Consider the following 25585-nt stretch of genomic DNA (forward strand, 5'->3'; position numbering starts at 1 on the left):
TCTTCTTTTTCACTTACCCCCCAAAAGGCGATAACGTTGGATGCATCTCCTTATGCCTGGGGGGCGCACCTGGAGGGCCTTCAAACACAATGTCATTGACCAGTTATGGAGTGGAAATTTCACATCAATTTCCTTGAGCTCAGAGCGATATATTATGCTCTCAAAGCTTTCCAGCACATCTTGAGTCCTCAAGTCCTCCTCCTTCACTCAATCGAGTGGCAATGTACTACATAAACAAGAAAGGAGGCACGGGCTTTCTTCTGTTATGTCAGGAGTTTCAGAAAATCTGGCTTTGGGCAGCATTTTCTTAAAGTCTGTCTACAATCAAAGGGAGAATTCCCTGGCAGACAACCTCAGCAAAATTCTTAAACCTCATGAATGGACTCAACTCTGCAACTCTCCATCTTATCTTTACTCAAAGGGGCACTCCTCAGGTAGACTTATTTGTGACTCCCCACAATCACAAGTTTCCCCAGTTTTGCTCCAGACTTTACTCTCCTCACTGTCTGGAAGCCGATACATTTCTCCTGGATTGGATGGGCCTGTTTCTATATCAGACATGGGCAACTCCGGTCCTTGAGGAATCCAATTGGGTTTTCAGGATTTCCCCAATGAATATGCATGGGATCTATTTGCATGCACTTTTTTCAATTCATATTCATTGGGGAAATCCTGAGAACCCGATTGGAATCCAGCCCTTGAGGACCGGAGTTTCCCATGTCTGTTCTATATGTATTCCCTTCAACTCCTCTCCTGTTGAAGACTGTTCAAATTCAAATGAGAGTCAGCTACCATGATTCTCATTGCTCCTTGGTGACCCCAACAGCATTGGTTCTCCCTTCTACTTCAGCTCAGCACCAAGGAGCCAATTCCTCTACCAATCTTTCCTACTCTGCTTACTCAGAATCAAGGATCTCTTCTACATCCCAACCTGCAGTCGTTACATCTGAGAGCTTGGTTTCTATCAGGCTGAATTCATATGAATTACATCTTTCTCAGCCTGTTTTATTATTGATGCCTCCAGGAAGCCAGCCACTCAACAATGTTATCAACAAAAGTGGACTAGGTTTTCTTCTTGGTGTCTCCTTAATAATCGTGATCCAACTTCCTTGTCAGTGGAATTGGTGTTGGATTATCTACTTCATCTGTCTGATTCTGTACTTAAATCTACATTTACATATCAGAGTCCATCTCAGTGCTATTATAGCTTTTCACATGCCAGTTGGGGGAAAACCTCTTACTGTCTGGAATCTGGTGGATTACAGGATCAGGGGCAACATGGATTCACTAGAGGTAGGTTTTGTCAGCCAAATCTGATCAATTTCTTTGACTGGGTGACCCAGAGAATTGGGTAGAGGGAGTGCGCTAGATGTGGTATATTTAGGTTTTAACAAAGCCTTTGACTGTGTTCACATAGATGTCAAAAAACTGAGTGCTCTTGGGATGGACCCCAAAGTGATGGGTTGGGTCAGGAACTGGTTAAGTGGAACATGACAGAGGATAGTGGTCAATGGAGATAGCTCTGAGGAAAGGGATGTTACCAATGGTGTGCCTCAAGGTTCTGTTCTTGGGCCTATTCTTTTTAAAATTTTTATAAGTGATATTGCTGAAGGGCTGTCTGGTAAGATTTGCCTCTTTGCAGATGATACCAAAATCTGCAATAGAATAGACACCCCGGATGGTGTGAATAACATGAAGAAAGACCAAGCGAAGCTTGAAGAACAGTCTGAAATTTGGCAGCTAAAATTTAATGCTAAGAAATGCAAGGTCATGCATTTGGACTACAAAAACCCAAAAGAATTTATATGCATGACAGAAGAGCGGGGCTTGGTTGTGATTGTATGTGATGGTCTTAAGGTGGTCAAACAGGTTGAAATGGTGAAAGCGAAAACTAGAAGGATGTTGGGGTGCATAGGAAGAGGTATGGCCAGTAGGAAAAAGGAGATATTGATGCCCCTGTATAAGACTCTGGTAAGACCTCATTTAGAATATTGTGTACCATTCTGGAGACCGCACCTTTTAAAAAGATCTAAAAAGGATAGAGTTGGTCCAGAGGAAGGCTACTAAAATGGTGCGTGGTCTTCATCTTAAGACATATGGGGATAGACTTAAGGGTATTGATATATATACTTTAGAGGAAAGGTGGGAGAGGGGAGATATGATAGAGACGTTTAAATACCTACATGGCGTAAATATGTATGAGTCGAGTCTCTTTCATTTGAATGGAAGCTCTGGAATAAGAGGACATAGGATGAAGTTAAAAGTTGATAGGCTCAGGAGTAATCTAAGGAAATACTTTTTTTTTCCCCCAGAAAGGGTGGTAGATTCTTGGAATAGTCTCCCTGAAGAAGTGGTGGAGACAGTCTGTGTCTGAATTCAAGAAGGCGTGGGATAGGAACATGGTATCTCTTAGAGAGAAGAAGAGATAATGAATATTGCGGATGGGCAGACTAGATGGGCCATTTGGCCTTTATCTGCCATCATGTTTCTATGTAAATTAGTGTGAAATACATGAATACAGTAACTGTTGCCATGTTGTATATCGGCATTCACTAGTTTGAACACTAACTGCATATCATGTTGTGGTGGGAATTGGGTCAGATTATTAGAAGAGAATAGGCATGAGCTCAATGTTCCCTCTAAGCCAGGAAAGCAGATGTGCAAGTCAATGATGTGTCCTGAACAGCAGTTGATTTAGGCTAGGCTGGTGCATGGTGGTGGTGGGGAGTACAAAGACAAGCAATTTTTGAAAATTATAACAAATTATATTTAAAAATCAAGAAGTTAAATTATTTCTATTGAACTGGAGAAAATATAAAGCTGTACATAAAACATTTATATTCATATACATATATATTTTTTCATATACATAAATTAGTAACTTAAATAGGAATACAATGATGTGAAAAAGTTTTAAAAACCCCCATTCTGATTTCCCCTATTATTACAATATGTCATTCTGCACTACAGCCATAAAATAATCTACCAAGCAATGTTTTTTTGTAGGTTACCGAAGGGCTACCAGGCTACAGCTCCACTAGTCCTTAGTTTGCTGATTACCAACATGGTTAGAGTAGCCAGCCAAGAAATAAGGAAGCCAGGGCTCAAATTCCACTGATGTTGCTTGAGATTTTGGGCAAGTCACTTAACCCTTCATTGCTTTAGATACAAAATTTAAAAATTATAAGCCTTGCAGAGTCATGAAAAATATCTACTGTATTTGAATGTAACTTGCCTTGAGCTATTGCTGAGAAAGGTATGATCCAAATACAAAATATAATATCAGATAATGTGTGAACTTAAGTAATGGAAAACACTACAAATATCACTCAGAACTTACAGAGCAATTCCGACAAGTCATAGAAGCACCTACCTAGGAAAAGACAATACCAAAAATACTGCAGTGACCACTAGAATATTAGTAAACCTATTGGAAAACTAAACAAACCAGATGAAAACAGATCAGTCATACAATCAATGCTAACAGAAAACCATGTCTCTTTGAAACATGTAGTACATAGATCTTCACACAGTTTAGAATAACCACAATATAAAAATAGAAATAATAATTAAACTGAACCTGAAGCTAGACTCTTCATAAAAGTGCAACACCAGAGAAAGACTGACATATTCCAACCACTATATTACAAATGAACAATGCAAAAACAAACAAACCCAAAAAGAAAATACAATTTTATTGGACTAAATGTATTTTTCAATTAGCTTTCAGAGGCCAATACCTCCCTCCTCAGGTTAGGCAGTATACTGGTATCCTGTCCTGACCTGAGGAAGGATGTTTTGGTCTCAAAATTAGTCAAAAATGTATTAAAATTAATCAATAAAAAGATTACACCTTATTTCTATTTTCTATTTTGACTTATTAATGTTTATTAACACAGCTACCACACTACTTTAATTTAAACTAAAAATAAAATTATTTTTTCTACCTTTGTTGTCTGGTTATTTAGTTTTTTCAATTGTGTTGGTACCAGTCCAGTGTTTCCAGTATCTCCTCTTTTGCTTCTCCTCCCTCATCTCCCTCCTTAATATTTTCTCCCCCCAACATCTATCCTTTCTGTTCCCTGTTTTATCCAGAATCTGTGTTCCCCACTTCTATACAGCATCTACCCCCTCTCTCTCCCCTTCTATCCTTATCTTCCTCTAGACCAGTGTTTTTCAACCGCTGTTCCGCGGCACACTAGTGTGCCGCGAGATGTTGCCTGGTGTGCCGCAGGGCCGCCATCAGGGCAGTACTACCAGTCCTGCATTCAGGGGCCCGGAGCTGACAGGGGGCCCGAGGCAGGGGTGCCAGTAGCTCGCCAAGGCAAAGTGAGTCGATCACCCAGGACTCACTTTGTCTTGGCGATCTAATCTATCGAGCCGATAAGTCTTCTTCTCCCCGACGTCAATTCTGCAGTCGGAGAGGAAGTTCGGGCCAGCCAATCGCTGCCTGGCTGGGCGGAACTTCCTCTCCGATTGCAGAATTGACGTCAGGGAGAGCATGCGTCGGCGTCGGCTTTGGGGCCTGTTATCCATTGGTGGGTCCTGTTCCCCAATGGCAGCGGCAGTGGCAGTGGCTTGGGGAACGGCAGGGAGAAAGAAAGGGGGCAGGCAGGGAAACAGAAGGAAAGAAGAGAAACAGAAAAAAAGAAAGAAAGGTCAGGGAGAGAGGAAGAAAAATTTGGGGGAGGGAATGAGGTGTGGAGAAGAGAAAGCATACAGGCTGATAGAAGGGAAGAAAGATTGGATGCACAGTCAGAAGAAGAAAGTGCAACCAGAAATCACCAGACAAGGTAGGAAAAATGATTTTATTTTAAATTTAGCAAAGTGGAGGCAGTATTACCACAGTTTTCAAAGGAATTTGCCCAAATAACTTAATAGTTAACTGGGTAAATTCCCAGAGATGAAAACTTCCCTTCACTTACTATGCACAGTTCTGAATTTATATCTGCTGTCTATATTTTACAATATGGTCACCTTTTACTAAACCGCAATAGTGGTTTTTAGCGCAGGGAGCCTATGAGCGTCAAGAGCAGCGCTGGGCATTCAGCGCAGCTCCCTGCGCTAAAAACTGCTATTGTGCTTTAATAAAAAGGATGGAGGGTATATTTGTCTATTTTTGTATGCTATAAAAACCAAATACAGAGAGAGACTGAGAGCTGTTGACGAAGAGCTACGTGTGTGTCTTTCTTCGATTCCAGCCAGAATATCAGCTTTGTGTTCAGCCAAACAGGCCCAGGTTTCGCACTGAATAAAGTATTTTATAATTTTTCACTATTCTGTTTACTTAATATTTCATAATAAAGTAATTATAAAATACTTTCTTTGTGTTTATTTGATTCCTATTCAAGAGAATTACTTTATATATAGTCAATATAGGCACAGAGTTAAATTTTTTAACATTTTCTAATGGTGGTGTGCCTCGTGATTTTTTTCATGAAACAAGTGTGCCTTTGCCCAAAAAAGGTTGAAAAACACTGCTCTAGACTGTCTGCCATCTAGTGTCAGCAAACTCTCTTGCTTCTCCTCCACTTCCATACAGCATCTGCTGTGCCATCTTTCTCCTTTCCATACAGCATCTCCCCTTTCTATTTCCCCTTCCATCATCTCCCACTATTTGTTTCTTCCCCACACCACCTTTCTCTCCCCTCTTCCATCCAGTATATGCCCTCTGTCTCCCCCTTCTATATAAAGCATCTGCTTCTGTCCCTTTCTATTAGTATCTCGTAGTTTATCTCCCTTTCATACAGCATCAGCCTCCTCTTTCTTTCCATCCAATGTTTTTCTCTCTCTCATCTGCTACCCCTTTCATTACATCTCGTTCCTGTCTCTCCCTTCTTCCATCTAGGCATCTGTCTTCCTCATTCTATACTTCTCCCCCCCTCTCCTGCCATCAATATTTCCCGCCTCTCTGGATCTCTTTCCTTTCATACAACGTCTGCCTCCTCTCTTTCAATCCAGATTTCCCCTTTTGCTTCTCCCTTCCATCATACCCTCCTCTCTATCCTCCCAACATCTGCCCTCTCTCTTTCACCTGTAATATCCTGAATCTGCCTTCCCCACTTCGATACAGCATCTGCCCCTCCCATCCATGTTTTCCTCCTGTCTATTTCCCCTTCCATCCAGCGTCGGCCACGTCTTTCTCCCCCACTTTCTATACAGTATCTCCTTTCTATCCAGCATCTCCCCTTTCACTTCACCATTCCATCACCTTCCCCCTCTGTCACTTCCTGACACCATCTGCTCTCTTTCTCTCCCTTCTTCTATAAAGCATCTGCTCCTCTTCCTTTCCATCCAGTGTCTTCCTCTATCACCTCCTCCCCCTTTCATCACATCTGCCTCCTATCTCTTCTTTACCCTGGCTGCTAGTTCTTGTGCCTTCCCTTCCTTCCTTCCATGTCCTCCACAACCACTGTTGCTGCTGCTTCTCTAAATAAACAGCAGCAGGTCAAAACAGCCCACCTAATTCTCATGGGTCTGCATTCGCAGCTCAGTCTGCATGGCTGCTGGTCACACTCCTCCGACATCCTCTTCTGTTTCCAGGGCAGTGCCAGCCTCTGATCAGACTGCAAGTGTATCCATGTGGGAGAGTAACGCAAGCTGTTTTGCCATTGCTTCTTATTTAGAGAAGCAACAGCAGTGGCCAGGATGACTTTGGGAGGGAGGTAGGAAAGTGCTGCTCCTGGTGTGCAGCAGTCCTAAATTGCTGTTCGTGGTGATCAAAAGAGGTGTGAGATTGCGCAGCCATGCAGCTTAGAGGGAACATGCATGGACTGTATATGGAATTAACACACTGATAGTCAGTGACCAAAATTTTCTTGTATTTTGTTGTTCTTTTCTAAATAGTATTATCGACTCAACAGAGTATGGTCAACCTCCAGGCTTCGGTGGAAGTTCCCAGGTAATTTCTATATGCTGAACTCAAGGTTAGAGGAAGGAATTGTTTTTCAATTAGTTACCTCTGTCTGCCACCTAATTAGGTAAACATAATTTTCTTCCTTTTTCTTCCAACAAACAATAACATTTTTATAAACGATATTGCTGAAGGGTTGTCGGGTAAGATTTGCCTCTTTGCAAATGATACGAAAATCTGCAATAGAGTAGACACGCCAGATGGTGTGACTAACATGAAGAAAGACCTGGTGAAGCTTGAAGAATGGTCTGAAATTTGGCAGCTAAAATTTAATGCTAAGAAATGCAAGGTCATACACTTGGGCTGCAAAAACCCAAGGGAACGGTACAGATTAGGGAGTGAAGAGCTTATGTGCACGACAGAAGAGCGGGACTTGGGTGTGATTGCATGTGATGATCTTAAGATGGTGTAAAAGTGATAGCGAAAGCTAGAAGGATGCTAGGTTGCATAGGGAGAGCTATGGCTAGTAGAAAAAAGGAGGTATTGATGCCTCTGTATAAGACTTTGGTGAGACCTCATTTAGAATATTTTGTACAATTCTGGAGGCCGCACTTTCAAAAAGATATAAAAAAGATGGAGTCGGTACAGAGGAAGGCTACTAAAATGGTATGTGGTCTTCATCATAAGGCATATGGGGACAGACTTAAAGATCTCATTCTGTATACTTTGGAGGAAAGGTGGGAGAGAGGAGATATGATAAGAAATGTTTACATACCTACATAATGTAAATGCACATAATGTAAATGCGCAAGAGTCGAGTCTCTTTAATTTGAAAGGAAACTCTGCAATGAGAGGGCATGGGATGAAGTTAAGAGGTGATAGGCACTGGAGTAATCTAAGGAAATACTTTTTTTTTTTTACAGAAAGGGTGGTAGATGCATGATATAATCTTCCAGAAAAGGTGGTGTCTGAATTCAAAAGGGCCTGGAATAGGCACGTGGGATCTCTTGGAGAGAGAAAGAGATAATGGTTACTATGGATAGGATCAATGCTCTTGGGGGAAGGGGAATTGGAAAGAGTAACCTTCCCCCTCCTGATATTCAGCCTGCTTTTACTGTCCTAACTTTACCTAGTTAGCTAACCTGATAGGCTGAATATTGCTGTTATTAGTTTAACTGCTCAGTTACTGTCCTGGTAATCGGAGGATATTCAACAGCACTATCTGGGCAGTGATTAAAAATGTGATAATTAGACACCATATACTTTACTTTATTTTATTGGAAGGTACACCATAAATAATAAAGAGGGGGATGGGGTATTTATTGTATGTAATATAACAATGGAGATGGGGGTGGGGTATAGGGTTATATATATACTTTTGTTGTTATTCTTATCAGATATACAAGTGATGTTTTCATGTATAGGTATGGTTTAATTTGTACACTTGTTGAGAGATTAAAAATGAATAAAGAAGAGGAAAAAAAAATGTGATAACTGATCAAAATTTTGAATTGGGCAATTAATTGTGATTAAAACTTTTTAAAAATTTTAGATCAAACAGCTATAATTAAAACTGCGGCTGCAGATTTAGTGCTAATAACACAATTAATGTGCTAAATCTTTAACGCCAATTTAAAAATTTAATCGTGGTTAATGCAATTACCTAATTTTCCTTTATCGGGACCCCGCGTCTCTGGCTCTAAAATAGGCAGTGGTGTGAGCATCAGTGTGTCCATACTGCTGCTAGCTCTGCCTGACTCAGATCTCGAAACAGACAAGGTAATCTGTGGGAGCAAGGAGAGAGAGAGAGTTGCTACATTGGCAGGGGAGAGAGTTGCTACATTAAGGGGGCAAGGAGAGAGAGAGAAGTCATGCATGGGGAGGCAAGGAGAGGAAAAGAAATGCTAGACTAGGGCAAAGTAGGAGAGAGGTGCTGCATGGGGGCATGGAGGAGGAAAAAGCTGCTAGGCTCAGGGGTCATGAAAGACAAGAGGTGCTGCATTGGGGAAGGAGGAAAAGGAGGACAAGCAAGGAGGAAGAGGTGATGCCTTGTGGGGGTCAAGGAGAGAGAGAGATGCTGAACTTCTGGTGGGTGTGGGGTGGGAATAGAGATCCAATGAGGGATTGAGGAACTGGGAGGCATGGAGGGAGAGAGAGGATGGAGAGGGAAGAGAGAGATCCAATAAATGATTGAGAACGAAAAGGGGAAAACTGGATGTACAGAGGTAGGGCGCGAGATACTGGATATGAGAGGTGAATGGGGAAAAGAAAAGAGGAGACACATTAGCCTGTAGGCAAGAGGATGGAGAGACCAGGATAGAACTGAGAGGGTGAAAGGAAATGGGGAACTAGATAGTAGATGAATGATGGGGAGGAAACTACAGATAAACAAGTGGTTTATGCTTGGTTTCAGGATTTTTTTGTGTTGTATTTTCTTTAAAAATATCTTGCATATTAATCGCGATTAACAGTTTGCACACAACACGATTAATCACAATTAAAATGTTTAATCTTCTTGCAGCCCTAATTAAAACTTGTTTTCCCTTTACTTTTATTTAGACAAAAAAACAGCCCTGGTACAATAGTACTTTGGCATCTCGACGGAAGAGACTTACTGCACATTTTGAAGACCTGGAGCAATGCTACTTCTCCACCAGAATGTCTCGTGTCTCAGGTATAAATCTGTATTTCTTTTTTTTTTTTGTTATACACAATCCAAAAATATAACTAAAAATAGAAATCACTTTGAAATAAAAAAAATAAAAATTCCCAGGAAATCTATCAAGTTCTTATCAAAAGAGAAGTTCCATAAAACTTGAAGAAATTTAAAAGAAATAATTAAGATAATATATCCTACTACTAACAACGTTGCTCAGTAGCTTAATATACAAGACTATTCTTGGTGTCTTTCAGAAACTGTTCCAACTGAAGTGGATCCCAAGATACAATCATTATTCTGAAAATTTAGTAAGCATTTACAGGGAAATGGATGGTAGAAATGCAGATTCATTTAAATTTCCTTGTAAATGAATCTGTATTTCTACTATCCATTTTACCTCATATAAGATCCTACTTTACTGATGTCATGCCAAAGGAGGGAATATAGAAACATAGAAAGATGACGGCAGAAAAGGGCCACAGCCCATCATGTCTGCCCACTCTACTGACCCACCCCATTAGGTCTGAGTGCTAATGACCTAGTACCTTAACTCGACCCTCGTAGGGATCCCACGTGGATATCCCATTTATTCTTAAAGTCGAGAACGCTGGTGGCCTTGACCACCTGCACCGGAAGTTTGTTCCAGTGATCTACCATCCTTTCTGTGAAGAAATACTTCCTGGTGTCACCATTAAATTTCCCTCCTAATCTTTGAACTGACTTGTATTATTTTCTTGTTTTGACTAATATTATGTCAATACTATAAAATGAAAATAAAGATTAAAAAAAAAAAAAAATTTCCCTCCTCTGAGTTTGAGCGGGTGCCCCCTTGTGATCAAGGGTCCCTTGGGAAAGAATATGTCGTTTTCCACCTCGACACGACCTGTATTGTACTTAAATGTCTCAATCATGTCTCCCCTTTCCCTGCGCTCCTCTAGAGTGTAGAGCTGTAATTTGCCCAGTCTTTCTTCGTATGAGAGACCCTTGAGTCCGGAGACCATCCTAGTGGTCATCCGCTGGACCGACTCAGCTCGAAGCACATCTTTGCGGTAATGTGGCCTCCAGAATTGCACACAAGTATTCCAGGTGAGGTCTCAACCAATCCAGAGTAGTTCAAAAGTTGTGTAGATTATCAAAACTCCTCCCTCATAATCGGGTTGAATGGTCAGCCTTCTTTTGACAACTTTATGAGTAAGTGTGTTATTTATGTTTTAAAAACCCCTTGTGCCTATAACATCGGTATGAGGGAGGAGTTTTGATAATTTACACAAATTTTGGACTACTCTGGATTGGTTGAGATATTTTCTCCTTTGGCATGACATCAATAAAGTAGGAGGTTTCTGAATAATCACCCGAATTGGAGTGTGGCAGAATGATATCAGTAAAGTAGGAGTCCCAGTTTAAACATTGAACTATGTGTCTGGGCATCCAGAATCCAGGCGCCATCTTTGAAACTGTGTTGCACATTTGTGGGATTGTTTCAGTCATCTTGGATTCAACAAAGCTTATTGGTTTGTGTTTTTTGAGTTGTAGCATGAAATTGGAGATTTTTTTTAGACCCATGAAGCCGTTTAACTGAGGTCTTTTTATTTTTCCATTAATTTTTATTGGTGCTCTTCAATGTGCCATTGAAGCCCCTTTTGGACTGATATGGGTTGTGTTCAAGATTGTCTGAACGAAGTGTCCGGCATATATACTTTTTGTGATATCTATGATTTCAATTAACCCAACATTGATGGGTTAAATGTTACATCGGGGAGTGCTAGGGAGGTAAAATTCCTAGATGTCATAAATGACTGCTTCTTGGAGCAACTGGTCCGGGAACCGACAAGAGGGGGGTGCTATTTTAGATTTGGTCCTTAGTGGAATGCAAGACATACTATAGGAGTTAACTGTGATCAAATTTAAGCTGATACTGAGAATAACATCGCAAAAGAAATCTACTGTAGGGGTGTTTAATTTTTGAAAGGGCCACTATGATAAAATGAAGAAAATGGTTAAAAAGAAACTAAAAGGATCAGTTGCAAAGGTTAGGACTGTAAACCAGACGTGGATGTTATTTAAAAATACTATCGGGGAAGGTGAAGTGAAAGGCTATTGGAGACAAAAAAAGCATCCTTTAAAGAATGGAAAAAGGATCTGGTGTTTTCTTTAACTTTTTCTTTAACAGTTATGTTTGTTGTTTTTTTTTTATTTTTAATTTATCATTTCAATACATCCAAAATACATAGATGTAAAAGGAAATACAAAAGTATAACATCACTTAGTTATTCAGACTAAGCACCAAGAAATGAAACAATGAAATACTTATCATAATACAGTCCACAATCTGGTGAGAAGGAGCAAAATTAAGGAAAACCCCTCTGGAAAAGGGGGATTCATATACATTGAGAAATGAAGAATAAAGAAAATAGAGCAGCAATTGATGTTAACCTACCCTTTTAAATTAATCACCGCACTGAATAACATGTTTCATTCTGGCTGCATCGAGACTCCTTTACCCTCAAGAAAAAAGCTTAATTGGGCAGGTTCAAAAAAAATATATTTATTCCCTTGATGGGAAACAAAACATTTACAAGGAAATCTCAATTGAAACATTGCCCCCAAGGCAATCACTTTTGGATGCAATAATAAAAATTCTTTCCTCCTGGACTGTGTCCATTTGGAGACGTCTGGAAATATATATATCCTTTCACCTAAATAGGTGACTTGTTTTAAGTTTATAACTTCAACAGCATTTCTTTGTCCTGTAGAAATACAAGAGAGACCAACAATGTCACCCGTCCCTGAATTTCAATATCAGAGGATTGCAATATAGCAGAAACATCCAATTGTGTATTTTCAGCTACTGGAGTTTTCCCTTTTGCATTTGTTTTAAATAATAAATTCTCTGTAATGGGGGAAGGCTTGTTTCCGTAACTTTCAAAACTGTTAACATAAAGTTCTTTAAAAGTTCTTGTGGTGACATAAACTTAGCAATCGGAAAATCAAGAATCCTTAAGTTTGTTTTTTGTTGATTTTCAAAATTTTCAATTTTCCTCAAGAACATCATTTTATCAGTCATTTGTTTAGTAACCAAATTCGAGGTCTCAGTTGTTAACTTTTCTAAATTATTTAAATCCATCTGGTGCTGTTGAACAGAAGTCTCTAAAAGACTTATCCTAGAGATTGAATTTGAAGTAATAGAAACAAAGTTTGTGCATACCAAATGTAAGTTCTCAATCGCCATCCAGATAGAATCCAATGTTAACTGCCTGTGGTCTCACCAGCGGCTTGAGGGGGGAAATAACTGCCAGGTTTTCTTTGGCTTCTTCCCCGGAGAGTGCTCTCTGGACCAACAGCCTCACCACCGCTTGCTCCCACTGGCTCCACACTCCAAGCACGCAATGGCTCCAACATAGGAGTCGGCGTTCTGATATTTACTTCCGGGTCTAGCAAGGCTGCATAGTGTACCTCACTCGATGTACTCAGCGAGCCCTCCTGTATAGTCTGCCCTGCTGATGTTTCTCCAGGCTTTGGGGGTATGTGCGGTCCTTGCGGACTCAGCGAGAGCGACATCTTGCCGTCCAAGCTGTGAGCTTCCCCACTCACAGCAGCGGATGCACCTGAAGTTGAAGATTGGACTGTAAAGGCTGTAATTACAGTCTGCCACGGCGTTGAAGAGCCAGAGGTAGGTGGAGGGAAACCCCTCTGTTTCCCCCTTCTTTTAGGCATAGGAAAAAAATCTCCAACGATATATTTCAAGAAAATATGCCTACAGATTAGGGATGCTCTTCTCAGGGAACTGCTTTAACAGTTATGTTTTTACTATATATTTTTGACTTAAGATTTTTTAGTGCTGGCTCATTTTAATTTGTTTGCTTTTTTACTTGATTGGTTTGTGTTTACTATGTATTTTTTTTTTTTTACTTTTTGATGAAAAATAAAATTTCATTGTGGCCTTATCATGAATGGGTCAAAAATTCTAATATTTGCAATTGTGCAAGATTTTGAGAATCGGAATTTAGTTGACTATCTGAGAAGCAGTGCATAAAATTTTTAATTTTAGTATGTTGTGATATGCTTTCTGCGGTTTTCTTTGACTTTATTTTACAGTTATGTTTTAATTTTTTAGTGCTGGCTCATTTTAATTTGTGCGCTTCTATGATTTTTTTTAGTGTTGGTTCATTTTAATTTTTACTTGATTGTTTTCTTTACTATGTATTTTTTAACTTTTTTTGATGAAAAATAAAATTTCATTGTGGCCTTATGAATGGGTCAAAAATTCTAACATTCGCAAAATGAAAGGTCAGTTCTGGGTCAGTAATGATTATGATATTGATACTGATAATTACTGCTCAAACAAGATCCTCCCTTCCTATTGTACTTCTCATAAATGTCTTACTATTCTATAAATTTTAGGGATTTCCCCCCATATCCCTCTGTCTCCAATATGTCTTAATGTCCTGTCTGTTTAGATTTATATTATTAGTTTGTAATTCTCCTGTTTTTTTGTTTATTTTATATTCTGTACATGGCTTAGAAGTACAATAAGCGGTATAACAAATTTTAAATAAACATTACATTAGTGATTTTTTTTCCACCATTACCTTACGGTTCAAAGCGGATTACAGAATAGGATTTCTGGACATGTCCAGAGGTATTACAGAGTAGAGCGGGTTGCTTCAGAGGATTGAAATGTTTCATATGGTGGTAGTTAGTCTTCATGGATTTCTTGAATAGCAGGGTTTTTATTTCTTGTCTGGGGTCGCGATTAGTAGATTGGAGAGTTGGTGGAATAGTTTTGCTGCCTGTGTGGCTAGAAGGCCATTATAGATTTTTTTCCATTTGTTGTCTCTGATTAAGAGGGTATGTGAATGGTGTCTGGGTTCTCCTGTGTCAGGTTGTGATAGTTTTGATTAGGCGGTTGTTCAAGTAGGCTGGGCTGTCACAATTTATAGATTTAAATAATAGACAGTAGAATTTAAATAGTATTCTTGCTTTTGGTCATTTTACTATTGTTTTGCAGTTAATTCAAGGAGGTTGGGGGGGGGAATTTCTAGACAAACATGATGGCATCATCATGTGCTTTGTTTTGTTTATATTCTAGCAGTAAGTTTCTTTGAGCATATTTAGCTCTCAAATAGACTTGCTGAATAACTTGCTTAGGGTATCCAGGCTAAGAGAATCTCTGCTTCATATCCCGTGCTTGGGCTCGAAATTCCTCCAGTGAATGACAAATTTTCCTCAATCATAAAAATTGGCTGCTTGGCAGACTTTTTTTTTCAGTTGATATGGATGAAAACTGTTTCTATCTGTCGTTTTGTTGAGCAACCCTCCTCCCCATGCCTTTAGGTCTCCTAAAGCAGGAATATTAGCGCTGCCTCTTGCTGACCATCTGCTGCTGTTCCTGCTTGAGGGGGCCAGGTCAGTCGGGAAGTGCTACATAGGCCTTTGCAGCGTCCTCTGGCTTCCCCCCGGCCTCCTGGTCTTATCTGTAGCTAATATGGCAGCCTGCAGAGAGGATCGCCGGTGCTGTAGCGATCCTTGCAGGCTGCCGTCATCCTCAGAAGCACGTTCAACCTGCCACGATTCTGCCCTGACGTCAGAGGAGGGGCGGGACTGCAGCAGAGGGAACATGCTCCTGAGGACTACAGCAGCCAGCAAGGATCACTACAGCACCGGCGATCCTCTCTGCAGGCTGCCATATTAGCTACAGATAAGACCGAGAGGCCAGGGGGGGAAGCCAAAGGACGCTGCAAAGGCCTATGTAAAGGTAAGACCGGGATGACAGGGAGGACGCTGCAAAGAAGGGGGGGAGGGCAGGCCTTCAGGGGAACATGCAGGCCTGCCGGGGGGGGGAGGGGGGAACCTGGTGTAGAAGTACAAGGAGGGAAAGGGAGGGGGTTCAAAGAGACATACTTATATCTGACTGGGGGGGGAAGGGAGAGAGGGAAGAAATAATGGGTCTAAAAACAGAGGAGAGGGAGAGAGATGGTGGACAATGGGATGGAGGGAGGGAAGGAACAGAAAGAGAAGTTGGACACAAGGGATGGTGTGGAGGGGGAATAGAGATACTGGATAGGAGGGTGATTGGGAAGACAAAGGGAGAGCTGGTGGACCCTGGGGTGGTGGGGAAAGAGAGAGATTTGCTAGATGAAAGGGTAGTTGACAAAAGGAGAGATGGTGTATCTGGGGATAGTGGGGTCCATCGCTGCAGCTGCGGGGATGGAGACAAAAAAAAGGAAAGATGCCAGACCTCCGGTGGAGGGAAGGGGAGGACAGAGATAGAAGATGGATGGTGATGGGGATGGACAGAGAAAGAAGAAAATGACAAATGGGCAGGAGACCCTGGCAAGCAAGTTATTAGAAGACAAAAAGAAACCAGAACCTGGAACCAACATGATTTGAATAATGACTAAACAACAAAAGGTAGAAAAAATAATTTTATTTTCTATTTTGTGACAACAATATGTCAGATTTGAAATGTGTATCCTTCCAGAGCTGATGTTAGACTGCGAACATGAGCTAGGATTTAACAGAGAGAGGAATAGTCGTCTTTACTTGTTTATTTTGTTTACACAAAAGTGCCAGTGTGGGTAGGAGAGGACAAAGAGGGTGAAGAGGCTATAAAATAAACCCACCAGGATGTTTGAAAAACAACAACACCCAATTGGGCAGGAAAATCAAATCGAAAAATCGATTCAATAGGCTGAATCGAATCACTAGTTGGGAGGTCCTTGTCTCCAAAGGGAGGGAGGATCTCTATATATTTGGAGTGAAAATAAACATCCTAGCTTTTGGCTACCCATACCTCCCAGCTAGAGCCCAAGAAGTAAAGGCTCCTAATCCGTGGAATACTTAGGGGATAGAGCTCAATCTTAAGTCTACAGCCTGTGGATATTTGGAGGAGGAATAAAAGAGAGAAACTCAGAGAGGTTTCAAAATTGGAAGAAAGCAGTACTTTGTTTCTAAAAAGTTATTCCCAGGAGGGGACAGAGCATGTGGAGTGAGTGGTGTGCCCCTAGCCTCTGAGAGAGAAAGCCCCAGTCGCAGGAGGTTAGGTCCTGCGCTGCCAAGCCAGCTGGAGGGTGGAGAGACTGGGGTTGCACTACTTTTTTTCTTTTTACAAGCTGAAGCCATTTGTCTATTAATCTTATCAATTTTACAGCAGAAGCCATCAAAGATGACAAAGCAGTTATAGAAAGTAACAACTATTATTCCTTTGGACAATTCTGATAGAATTAGACTAATTGTTATTAGACAAACTGTATGTTAGCCCATTTATCCTATTAGACAAATTGTCTGTTAGCTGAACTGTACTCTTAGACCAATTTGTCTATTAGACAAATTATATTTAGACCAATTGTACCAAACTTGTTATCTGGGGACAGTAGACAGATATTCTCTCTTATCCCAGGACAAGCAGGCAGCATATTCTCTACATGTGGGTGACGTCACTAGTGGACATTTTCGCAAGCAGACTTGCTCGAAGACCTTCAAGCTTGCGATTGGCCCGCGCATGCGCGCGAGCCCTTCCCGCCCTGCCTAGGGCATGTGTCTCCTCGGCATGTCCTCAGTTCTATGTTTTCCGTGGAGCCAGAAGCACTGCTCCCTTGCTTCGCGCGATATTGTTGTTCCTCTAGTACCGCGGCTTGTTTGGTTAGTTCCTGTTGAGTCGCTGTGCTCGCGTCTTTCATTTCATTTATTTTCATTTTTTTCACTTTGTATAATTTTGACCGGGTTCCCGGTCTTTCTCTAGCCGCCTGGCCTCAAGGGGCCGCGGCCGTCTTGTTTTCTTATGTCCTGGCCTCGTTCCAGCTTTAAAAACTATACTAAGTGCAACTGGGTTATCTCCATCACCGATCCTCATTGTTGGTATGTGGAGTGTCTGGGTGCTGAGCATCGCGCTGAGTCATGTCCCCGTTGTGCGACTTTGCAACTGCGGGCTCTTCTTCGCAGGGTGGTTAAGATTCTTCAACTCTTTGGCCCCATGGATCCTGCGGGACAGGCCTCGAGCTTGGCCTCGGCGCCCTCATTCGGCACCTCGGCCTTGAAGTCCTCGGCCTCGAAGTCCACGTCGGCCTCAAAGGCTCCGGCCTCGGCCCCTCCTGCTACTCCGACCTCAGGTAAGTCTCCTCTTTCCTCCTCAGGTGTGCCGGCAAAGAAGCCTACCTCAGAGTCTAATGTCAGCGCCGCCTCTCCTCACGTAGGGAATACTCTTCCTCGAGGTCACCCCCGAAGGAGCGCACTGCTGCACCTCCGACTCGCCTACCTATGGTCTTGGTGCCTATGTTCAAGGACATGCTATTATCCCAGGACAAGCAGGCATGATATTCTCACATGTGGGTGACGTCATCTACGGAGCCCCGATGTGGAAGCATTTTCAAGCAAACTTGATTGAAGATTTAAGTTTGCTCTGCTGCTCCACGCATGCGTGCCTTCCTGCTCCACTAGGGGGGTGCATCCCCTTGTGGTCTCCAGTTCAAAATTTTCCGCTGAGCCTAGAAGTCGTGTTTTTCAGGCTCTGCCCCAACTGCCTTCTAGCACCGCAATTTTTTCATGTTTTTTCTCGATTAAGTCGCTGTGCGCGAATTCTTTATTTTTCAACTTGATTCCTGCTTCGTTTTGATGACCCGGAGGCTTCCGGGTCCCCGTGGCCGCGTGGCTACTCGAGCCGCGGCTACTTTCGATTCTATGTCCCGGCCTTTGACCGGCTTTAAAAAGTGCACCCGGTGTGAGCGGCTTCTTTCCATCACAGACCCGCATCGCCGGTGCATCCTCTGTCTGGGGGCGGCTCATCCAACCGACTCCTGCCCCCAGTGCGCTACTTTCCAGAACCGGGCCCTCCGTCGAAGAAAAGCCCGCATGGCGGACCTTTTTGCTCCGGACCAACCCTCTACCTCGGCCTCGAGGTCGGCCCCGGCCTTGACCTCGGCCCCGAATACCTCGGCATCGCCCCGAGACCCGAATCCGAAGCCCTCGGGACAGCAGAAAGCCTCGGCCCCGGGTAAGTCCCCTCTTCCTTCTTCAGGTTCCTTAACATCGAAGAAGCCAGCCTCGGGGACACCGTCGACGCATGGTGGAAGCCCCATGCTTACAGCCTCGGCTAAGCCCTCCAAGCCTTTGGGCCGTGCCTCCACCACACGGGAATACTCTGATACGAGGTCGCCCCCGGTGGAGTGCACCGAGGCAGAGGACATGCCTTCGATGCTGTCCGTGCCCGTCTTCCAGGACCTACTCCGAGTGATGATCTTGTTGGAGCTGTCCGCTGCAATGGCCCAGTTACAATCGACCTCGACCCCGCAGGTGCCAGACCAGCATGAGCCTCGCATCGAGCAACCTCGGGGAAAAGTGCGCAAGCTTCGCCGCATCCCATCCTCCTCGGACTCCTCGCCGAGGCGCCCGATACGCTCTCCCTCCACAGACTGCCGCGGGGCAAAACGTCGTGCTAAAACGACAGAAACCTCGAACCGCCGTACCTCCAAGAAGGCCCGAGGTACACCAACTCTACGAGGCCGTTCTCCTACACCTCGTACGGGACCACTAAGGGTGGCTGAGTTATACCCGCGCATCCTCCGAACTCCCTCTCGGACCAGGACCCCGACCCGAGGTTCCAGGTATTCTCCGAGGGAGTCCGGGTCGAGGTCACCGATTCGACATCGATCGATACCCCGAACCCCGGCATCGTCTCCGAGGGGCTCCTCGAGACGCCGAAGATCGACGACCCCGGAACACTCTCACAGTGCTTCCCCGGTCTCGGAGCGTGGATCGGAGCAGGAACCTCGATACTCAAGGGAAGCCTCCCCATCCTTCTCCACCCGACGGAGGTCTCGTTCACCGACCCCGCACGGGGCCCCGGGAACATCACGCCCATCCTTCACTCGCTTTGTTCAGGACATGTGTCACGCTTTGGACTTAGACCTCCAGTCCAGTACACAAATGCTAGGAGCCTGAGGGCCAAAATGGGAGAACTAGAAATCACTGCTAGCAAAAAGGACCTAGACATAATTGGAGTCACAGAAACATGGTGGACTGAGGAAAATCAATGGGATGTGGCCATACCAGGGTACAAACTATACAGGAGAGACAGGGCACATAAAAAGGGTGGAGGAATAGCGCTGTACGTAAAAGACTCCATACCCTCAACCAGGATGGAAACAACAGTTCAGGCGGATGGCTTGGAATCACTATGGGTTAAGCTACAGGGAGGAACTGGGGCAGACATTAAAATGGGTCTGTACTACCGCCCACCAGGACAACCTGAAGAAATCGACCAGGACCTGGAGGCAGAACTGAGGCAGGTATGCAGAAGCGGAAAGGTGATGGTGATGGGGGACTTCAACTATCCAGGGATAGACTGGAGTATTGGGCACTCAAACTGCGCAAGGGAGACCAAATTCCTAGAGGTCATGAGGGACTGCTTCATGGAGCAACTGGTCAAGGAACCAACACGGGGTGACGCCACTCTTGACCTAATCTTCAACGGACTAGAGGGGCCAGCAAAGGAGGTGACAGTATTAGCCCCGCTAGGTAACAGTGATCACAACACGATCCAGTGCAGGCTAGAAATTGGATCATCAAAGGGGAAAAGAACCACAACGACAGCACTCAACTTCAAAAAAGGAAATTATGATGCCATGAGGGAAATGGTGGGAAAAAAAACTCAAAGGTAACATAGGGAAGATGGATTCCGTAGAAAAAGCCTGGACCTTACTCAAGGGAACTGTGCACGAAGCGCAAAACCTGTGCATCCCCAAGTTCAGGAAAGGGTGCAAAAAAAACAGAACAAAAAACCCAGTGTGGATAACAAATGCAGTGAAGAAGGCGATAAGCGACAAGAAAGCATCGTTCAGAAAATGGAAAAAAGACAAAACAGAGGAGAACCAAAAAGTGCACAAAGAACACCAGAAGGAGTGTCACCGAGCGGTTAGAAAAGCAAAAAGAGAATATGAAGAGAGACTGGCAGAGGAAGCAACAAACTTCAAGTCTTTCTTCAGATACGTCAAGGGGAAGCAACCGGCAAGAGAAGAAGTGGGACCATTGGATGATGGAGACAGGAAGGGAGTGGTAAAGGAAGAGAAAGAAATAGCTGACAGGTTAAATGAGTTCTTCACGTCAGTTTTCACGAGGGAAGATATAACTAACATCCCAGAACCTGAAGAGAGCGGAAAAGGAGACCAAGATGTAAAACTGGTCAATTTAGAGGTAAGCCAAGAAGATGTACTCAAGCAGATAGACAGACTAAAGAGCGACAAATCTCCAGGTCCGGACGGCATTCACCCAAGGGTACTCAAGGAACTAAAAAACGAAATAGCGGAGCCACTTCGACAAATATACAGCCTATCCTTAAAAACCGGAGAGATCCCGAAGGACTGGAAAATAGCAAATGTCACGCCCATCTTCAAGAAGGGCTCAAGGGGAGACCCAGGAAACTACAGGCCAGTGAGCCTGACCTCAGTCCCAGGAAAGATGATGGAGGCACTGATTAAGGACATCATCTGGGAACACATCGAAAAAAATGAGCAGCTAAAACCGAGTCAGCATGGCTTCTGCAAGGGTAGGTCATGCCTCACAAACTTATTGCACTTCTTCGAGGGGGTAAACAGCCAGGTGGATAAAGGGGAATCTATAGATATCATTTACCTTGACTTCCAAAAAGCCTTCGACAAGGTACCACACGAAAGGCTGCTTAAGAAGATATGGAACCACGGGGTACAAGGGGTGATCCACCGATGGATCAAAAACTGGCTGGCGAACAGGGAACAGAGGGTTGGCGTAAAGGGCCATTACTCAGACTGGAAAGGGGTCACGAGCGGAGTTCCGCAGGGGTCGGTGCTGGGACCGCTCCTGTTCAATATCTACATAAACGACCTAGAGGCGGGAACCAAGTGTGAGGTTATTAAATTTGCAGATGACACCAAACTATACAGCAGGGCTCAAACCAGGGGAGACTGCGAAAATCTCCAAAAGGATCTAACGCAGCTGGAAAAGTGGGCCGAAAAATGGCAAATGAGCTTCAACATAGGGAAATGCAAGGTCATGCACGTGGGGAAAAAGAACCCGATGTTCACATACAGAATGGGGGGAACACCGCTAGGGGTCAGTAACCTGGAGAGAGACCTGGGAGTGATGGTAGACGCAACACTGAAGACATCGGCGCAGTGCGCTACAGCCTCAAAGAAAGCTAACAGAATGTTGGGTATCATTAAGAAGGGTATTACGACCAGGACGAAGGAAGTCATCATGCCGCTGTATCGTGCAATGGTGCGGCCGCATCTGGAGTACTGTGTCCAGTACTGGTCGCCGTACCTCAAGAAGGACATGGCAGTACTTGAGGGAGTACAGAGAAGAGCAACTAAACTGATAAAGGGAATGGAAAATCTCCCATATACCGACAGGTTGAAGCAGTTGGGACTTTTCTCACTGGAAAAGCGGAGACTTAGAGGAGACATGATAGAAACCTTCAAGATCCTGAAGGGCATAGAAAAAGTAGACAGGGACAGATTTTTCAAATTAAGGACCACCACAAGTACAAGGGGGCACTCGGAGAAATTGAAAGGGGACAGGTTTAGAACAAACGCTAGGAAGTTCTTTTTCACTCAGAGGGTGGTGGATACATGGAACGTGCTTCCAGAGGCTGTTATAGACAAGAAAACATTAAATGGTTTCAAAGAAAGTTTGGATAGATTCCTAGAAGAAAAAGGGATTGAAGGGTATAGATAGATATAGACCACTACTCAGGCGATGGGCCTGATGGGCCGCCGCGGGAGCGGACCGCTGGGCAGGATGGACCTATGGTCTGCCTCAGCGGAGGCAACTTCTTATGTTCTTATGACTCCAGATACTCTAAGGAGTACCTAGCGGAGCTGGATATGCCATCACTGCCCAGAGAGTCCCTTCGCTTACCACCTAACCCGGTACTCCAACAGGCCTTCTTCAGGAACCTGGAGACCCCCTACATGGTCACAGCCGTACCCTCCAAAATGGAGGCCAAGTACCGCACAGTACCCTACCCGGGATTCGAACAACCACAGCTCTCTCACCAGTCGCTGCTAGTAGAATCCTCCTTGAAAAAGGCTCACCCATCCCGGGTCTCAGCTGCGGTCCCCCCAGGCCGAGAAGGCCGAACCCTGGACAAGTTCGGCAGGAGACTATATCAAAATGCAATGATGGCCTCTAGGGTGCAAAGCTACACTTTCACCTTCACATCCTACCTCAAACACCTCATTGGACTATTGAGAGCCTTTGAGACTGACCTACCGGCCTCCCGGCAAGGAGCGTTTGGCCTGCTTTTAGAGTCCCTCTCCAACCTGCGCCTCCATCTATTCCACGCGGCATACGATGGCTTCGAACTTTCCTCCAGAGAGGCAGCCTTTGCTATCGCCATGCGCCGACTAGCTTGGCTGCGCCTGGTCGACATGGACCCCAACTTGCAGGACCGGTTGGCTAACCTCCCCTGCGTGGGAAAAGAACTGTTCGATGACACTATCGAGGCGGCTACAAAACGCCTCTCCGAACACGAACGCTCGTTCGCCTCCCTCATCCGGCAAAAGCCTAAACCGCCCGCGTCCAGGCCGTACAGGGCCCCTCCGCGCCGCTACCCACAAAAATCCACCCCTGCCTTCTCGCGGCCTCCACCCAGGCGTCCGCAAGCCCCCGCTCACCGCAAGTTCTTGCGTTTTCAGGTAGGGGACTGGCACCTACAATACCGTGTCCTCCCCTTCGGCCTAGCATCGTCACCTCGGGTCTTCACCAAGTGCCTCGTGGTAGTCGCAGCAAGCTTACGTTCCCAGGGCCTCCAGGTATTCCCCTACCTGGACGACTGGCTGATCAAAGCCCCGTCCAGGGAAGCGGTTATCTCAGCGACCCAACAGACTATTACCTACCTACAAAGCCTGGGGTTCGAGATAAACTTCCCAAAATCCCAACTACGCCCCTCCCAGTCCCTGCAGTTCATCGGGGCCACGCTGGACACGGTTCGCCTCCGTTCCTTCCTCCCCCCTCCGCGTCTAGAGGCGTTAGTAAGTCTGAGCCGAAGGTTTTCCCTGCTGACCTCGGTATCAGCTCGGCAGATGATGACCCTTCTGGGCCACATGGCCTCCACCGTCCACGTCACACCCTTCGCCCGCCTCCATCTGAGAATTCCTCAATGGACCTTGGCCTCTCAATGGCGTCAAGACCCGGGACCCAATCGACCGTCCCGTGACAGTGACGCCTTCTTTGCAACGATCGCTCCGCTGGTGGGCCGACTCTTCAAATCTTTCCAAAGGTTTGCTCTTCCTCACCCCACCCCACAGCAAGATACTCACCACGGACTCATCGGAGTACGCTTGGGGAGCCCATCTAGACGGCCTACGCACTCAAGGGATGTGGTCAGCAGAAGACCGTCGCTGCCACATCAACGTGCTAGAGCTTCGGGCCATCTATCTCGCAGCTGTAGCTTTTCAACATCTGCTCCACGACCGAGTGGTTCTCATCCGAACCGACAACCAAGTAGCAATGTACTACGTAAACAAACAAGGGGGAACAGGGTCTTGGTCCCTTTGCCGGGAAGCCCTGCGCCTCTGGAAATGGGCAATCTCCAACAACACCTTCCTTCGAGCGGTGTACATACAAGGAGAACAAAACTGTCTGGCGGACAGACTCAGCTGCCTCCTCCAGCCACACGAGTGGTCACTGCACTCTCAGATCTTACGACAGGTGTTCGAAAAGTGGGGGACACCTCAAATAGATCTTTTCGCATCCCCCCACAACCACAAGCTGCCTCTCTTCTGCTCCCGGATGTACTCCCCGGACCGGCTCGAGGCCGACGCCTTCCTCCTCGACTGGGAAGGAAGGTTCCTGTACGCATTCCCGCCGTTTCCTCTGATACTGCGGACGCTTGTCCACCTGAAAACAGTACAAGCCACCCTGATCCTGATTGCCCCTCGCTGGCCACACCAGCCGTGGTTTTCCCTTCTACTTCAACTCAGTGTCAGAGATCCACTGCCTCTGCCTCTGTTTCCCTCTCTACTATCACAGGGTCAGGGTTCGCTGTTACATCCCAATCTTCAATCTCTTCATCTGAATGCTTGGTTTCTCTCCCCCTGACTGCTCTCCCCGTGTCTCAATCAGTCAAGGAGATATTGGAGGCCTCTAGAAAGACCTCGACGAGAACCTGCTACTCCCAAAAGTGGACCAGATTCTCAACCTGGTGCTCCTCCCACAGCCAGGACCCGGTGTCGGTCCCCGTCCCTCTGGTCCTTGACTATTTACTTCAATTATCTCATTCCGGCCTAAAGACCAACTCCATTTGAGTACACCTCAGTGCGATTGCGGCCTTTCATCAGCCCCTGGAAGGGAAAGCCCTCTCGCTCCATCCCTTAGTCTCTCACTTCATGAAGGGTCTTCTGAACGTCCACCCCCCTCTCAAACCCCCCCCCCCCCGGTGGTTTGGGACCTTAACGTGGTTCTGGCTCAACTAATGAAACCTCCATTTGAGCCCCTAGACAAATGCCATCCAAAATTCCTCACTTGGAAGGTGATTTTTCTGCTCGCGCTCACTTCCGCCCGGCGGGTTAGTGAGTTACAAGCTCTGGTAGCGGACCTACCCTTCATGGTATTCCATCACGACAAGGTGGTACTCCGCACCCATCCAAAGTTCTTACCTAAAGTAGTGTCTGATTTTCATCTCAATCAGTCCATTGTCTTGCCTGTGTTTTTTCCCAAGCCCCACTCTCACCCCGGAGAAGTGGCGCTCCACACTCTTGACTGCAAGAGAGCGTTGGCCTTTTACCTCCAACGCACTCAGTCACACCGGAAAGTCCCACAACTGTTTTTGTCCTTCGACCCAAACCGGTTAGGTCACCCAGTTTCCAAACGCACCTTGTCCAACTGGTTGGCCGATTGCATCTCCTTTTGCTACGCTCAGGCTGGTCTCGCGCTGCATGGTCGAGTAACGGGACACAAGGTCCGAGCGATGGCAGCCTCCGTAGCATTCCTCAGGTCCACACCTATTGAGGAAATCTGCAAGGCTGCCACGTGGTCTTCGGTTCATACCTTCACCTCCCACTACTGTCTGGACTCACTGTCCAGAAGCGATGGCCGGTTCG

General features: G+C 45.1%; 1 protein-coding gene across 5 annotated transcripts in view; it reads left to right on the plus strand.

Moving 5' to 3' along the window:
• The window catches only part of COP1 (COP1 E3 ubiquitin ligase), a 468098-nt gene that overhangs the window by 146144 nt on the left and 296369 nt on the right, over window positions 1-25585 (plus strand). For all 5 annotated transcript variants that reach the window (XM_033917061.1, XM_033917057.1, XM_033917058.1 and 2 more), the window contains 2 exons: window positions 6847-6901; window positions 9413-9527. In XM_033917061.1, coding sequence (XP_033772952.1) covers window positions 6847-6901; window positions 9413-9527 — 170 coding nt within the window. The remainder of the gene's footprint in view (window positions 1-6846; window positions 6902-9412; window positions 9528-25585) is intronic.

This window comes from Geotrypetes seraphini, chromosome 12 (genome assembly GCF_902459505.1).
Source record: "Geotrypetes seraphini chromosome 12, aGeoSer1.1, whole genome shotgun sequence".
NCBI lineage: Eukaryota > Metazoa > Chordata > Amphibia > Gymnophiona > Dermophiidae > Geotrypetes > Geotrypetes seraphini.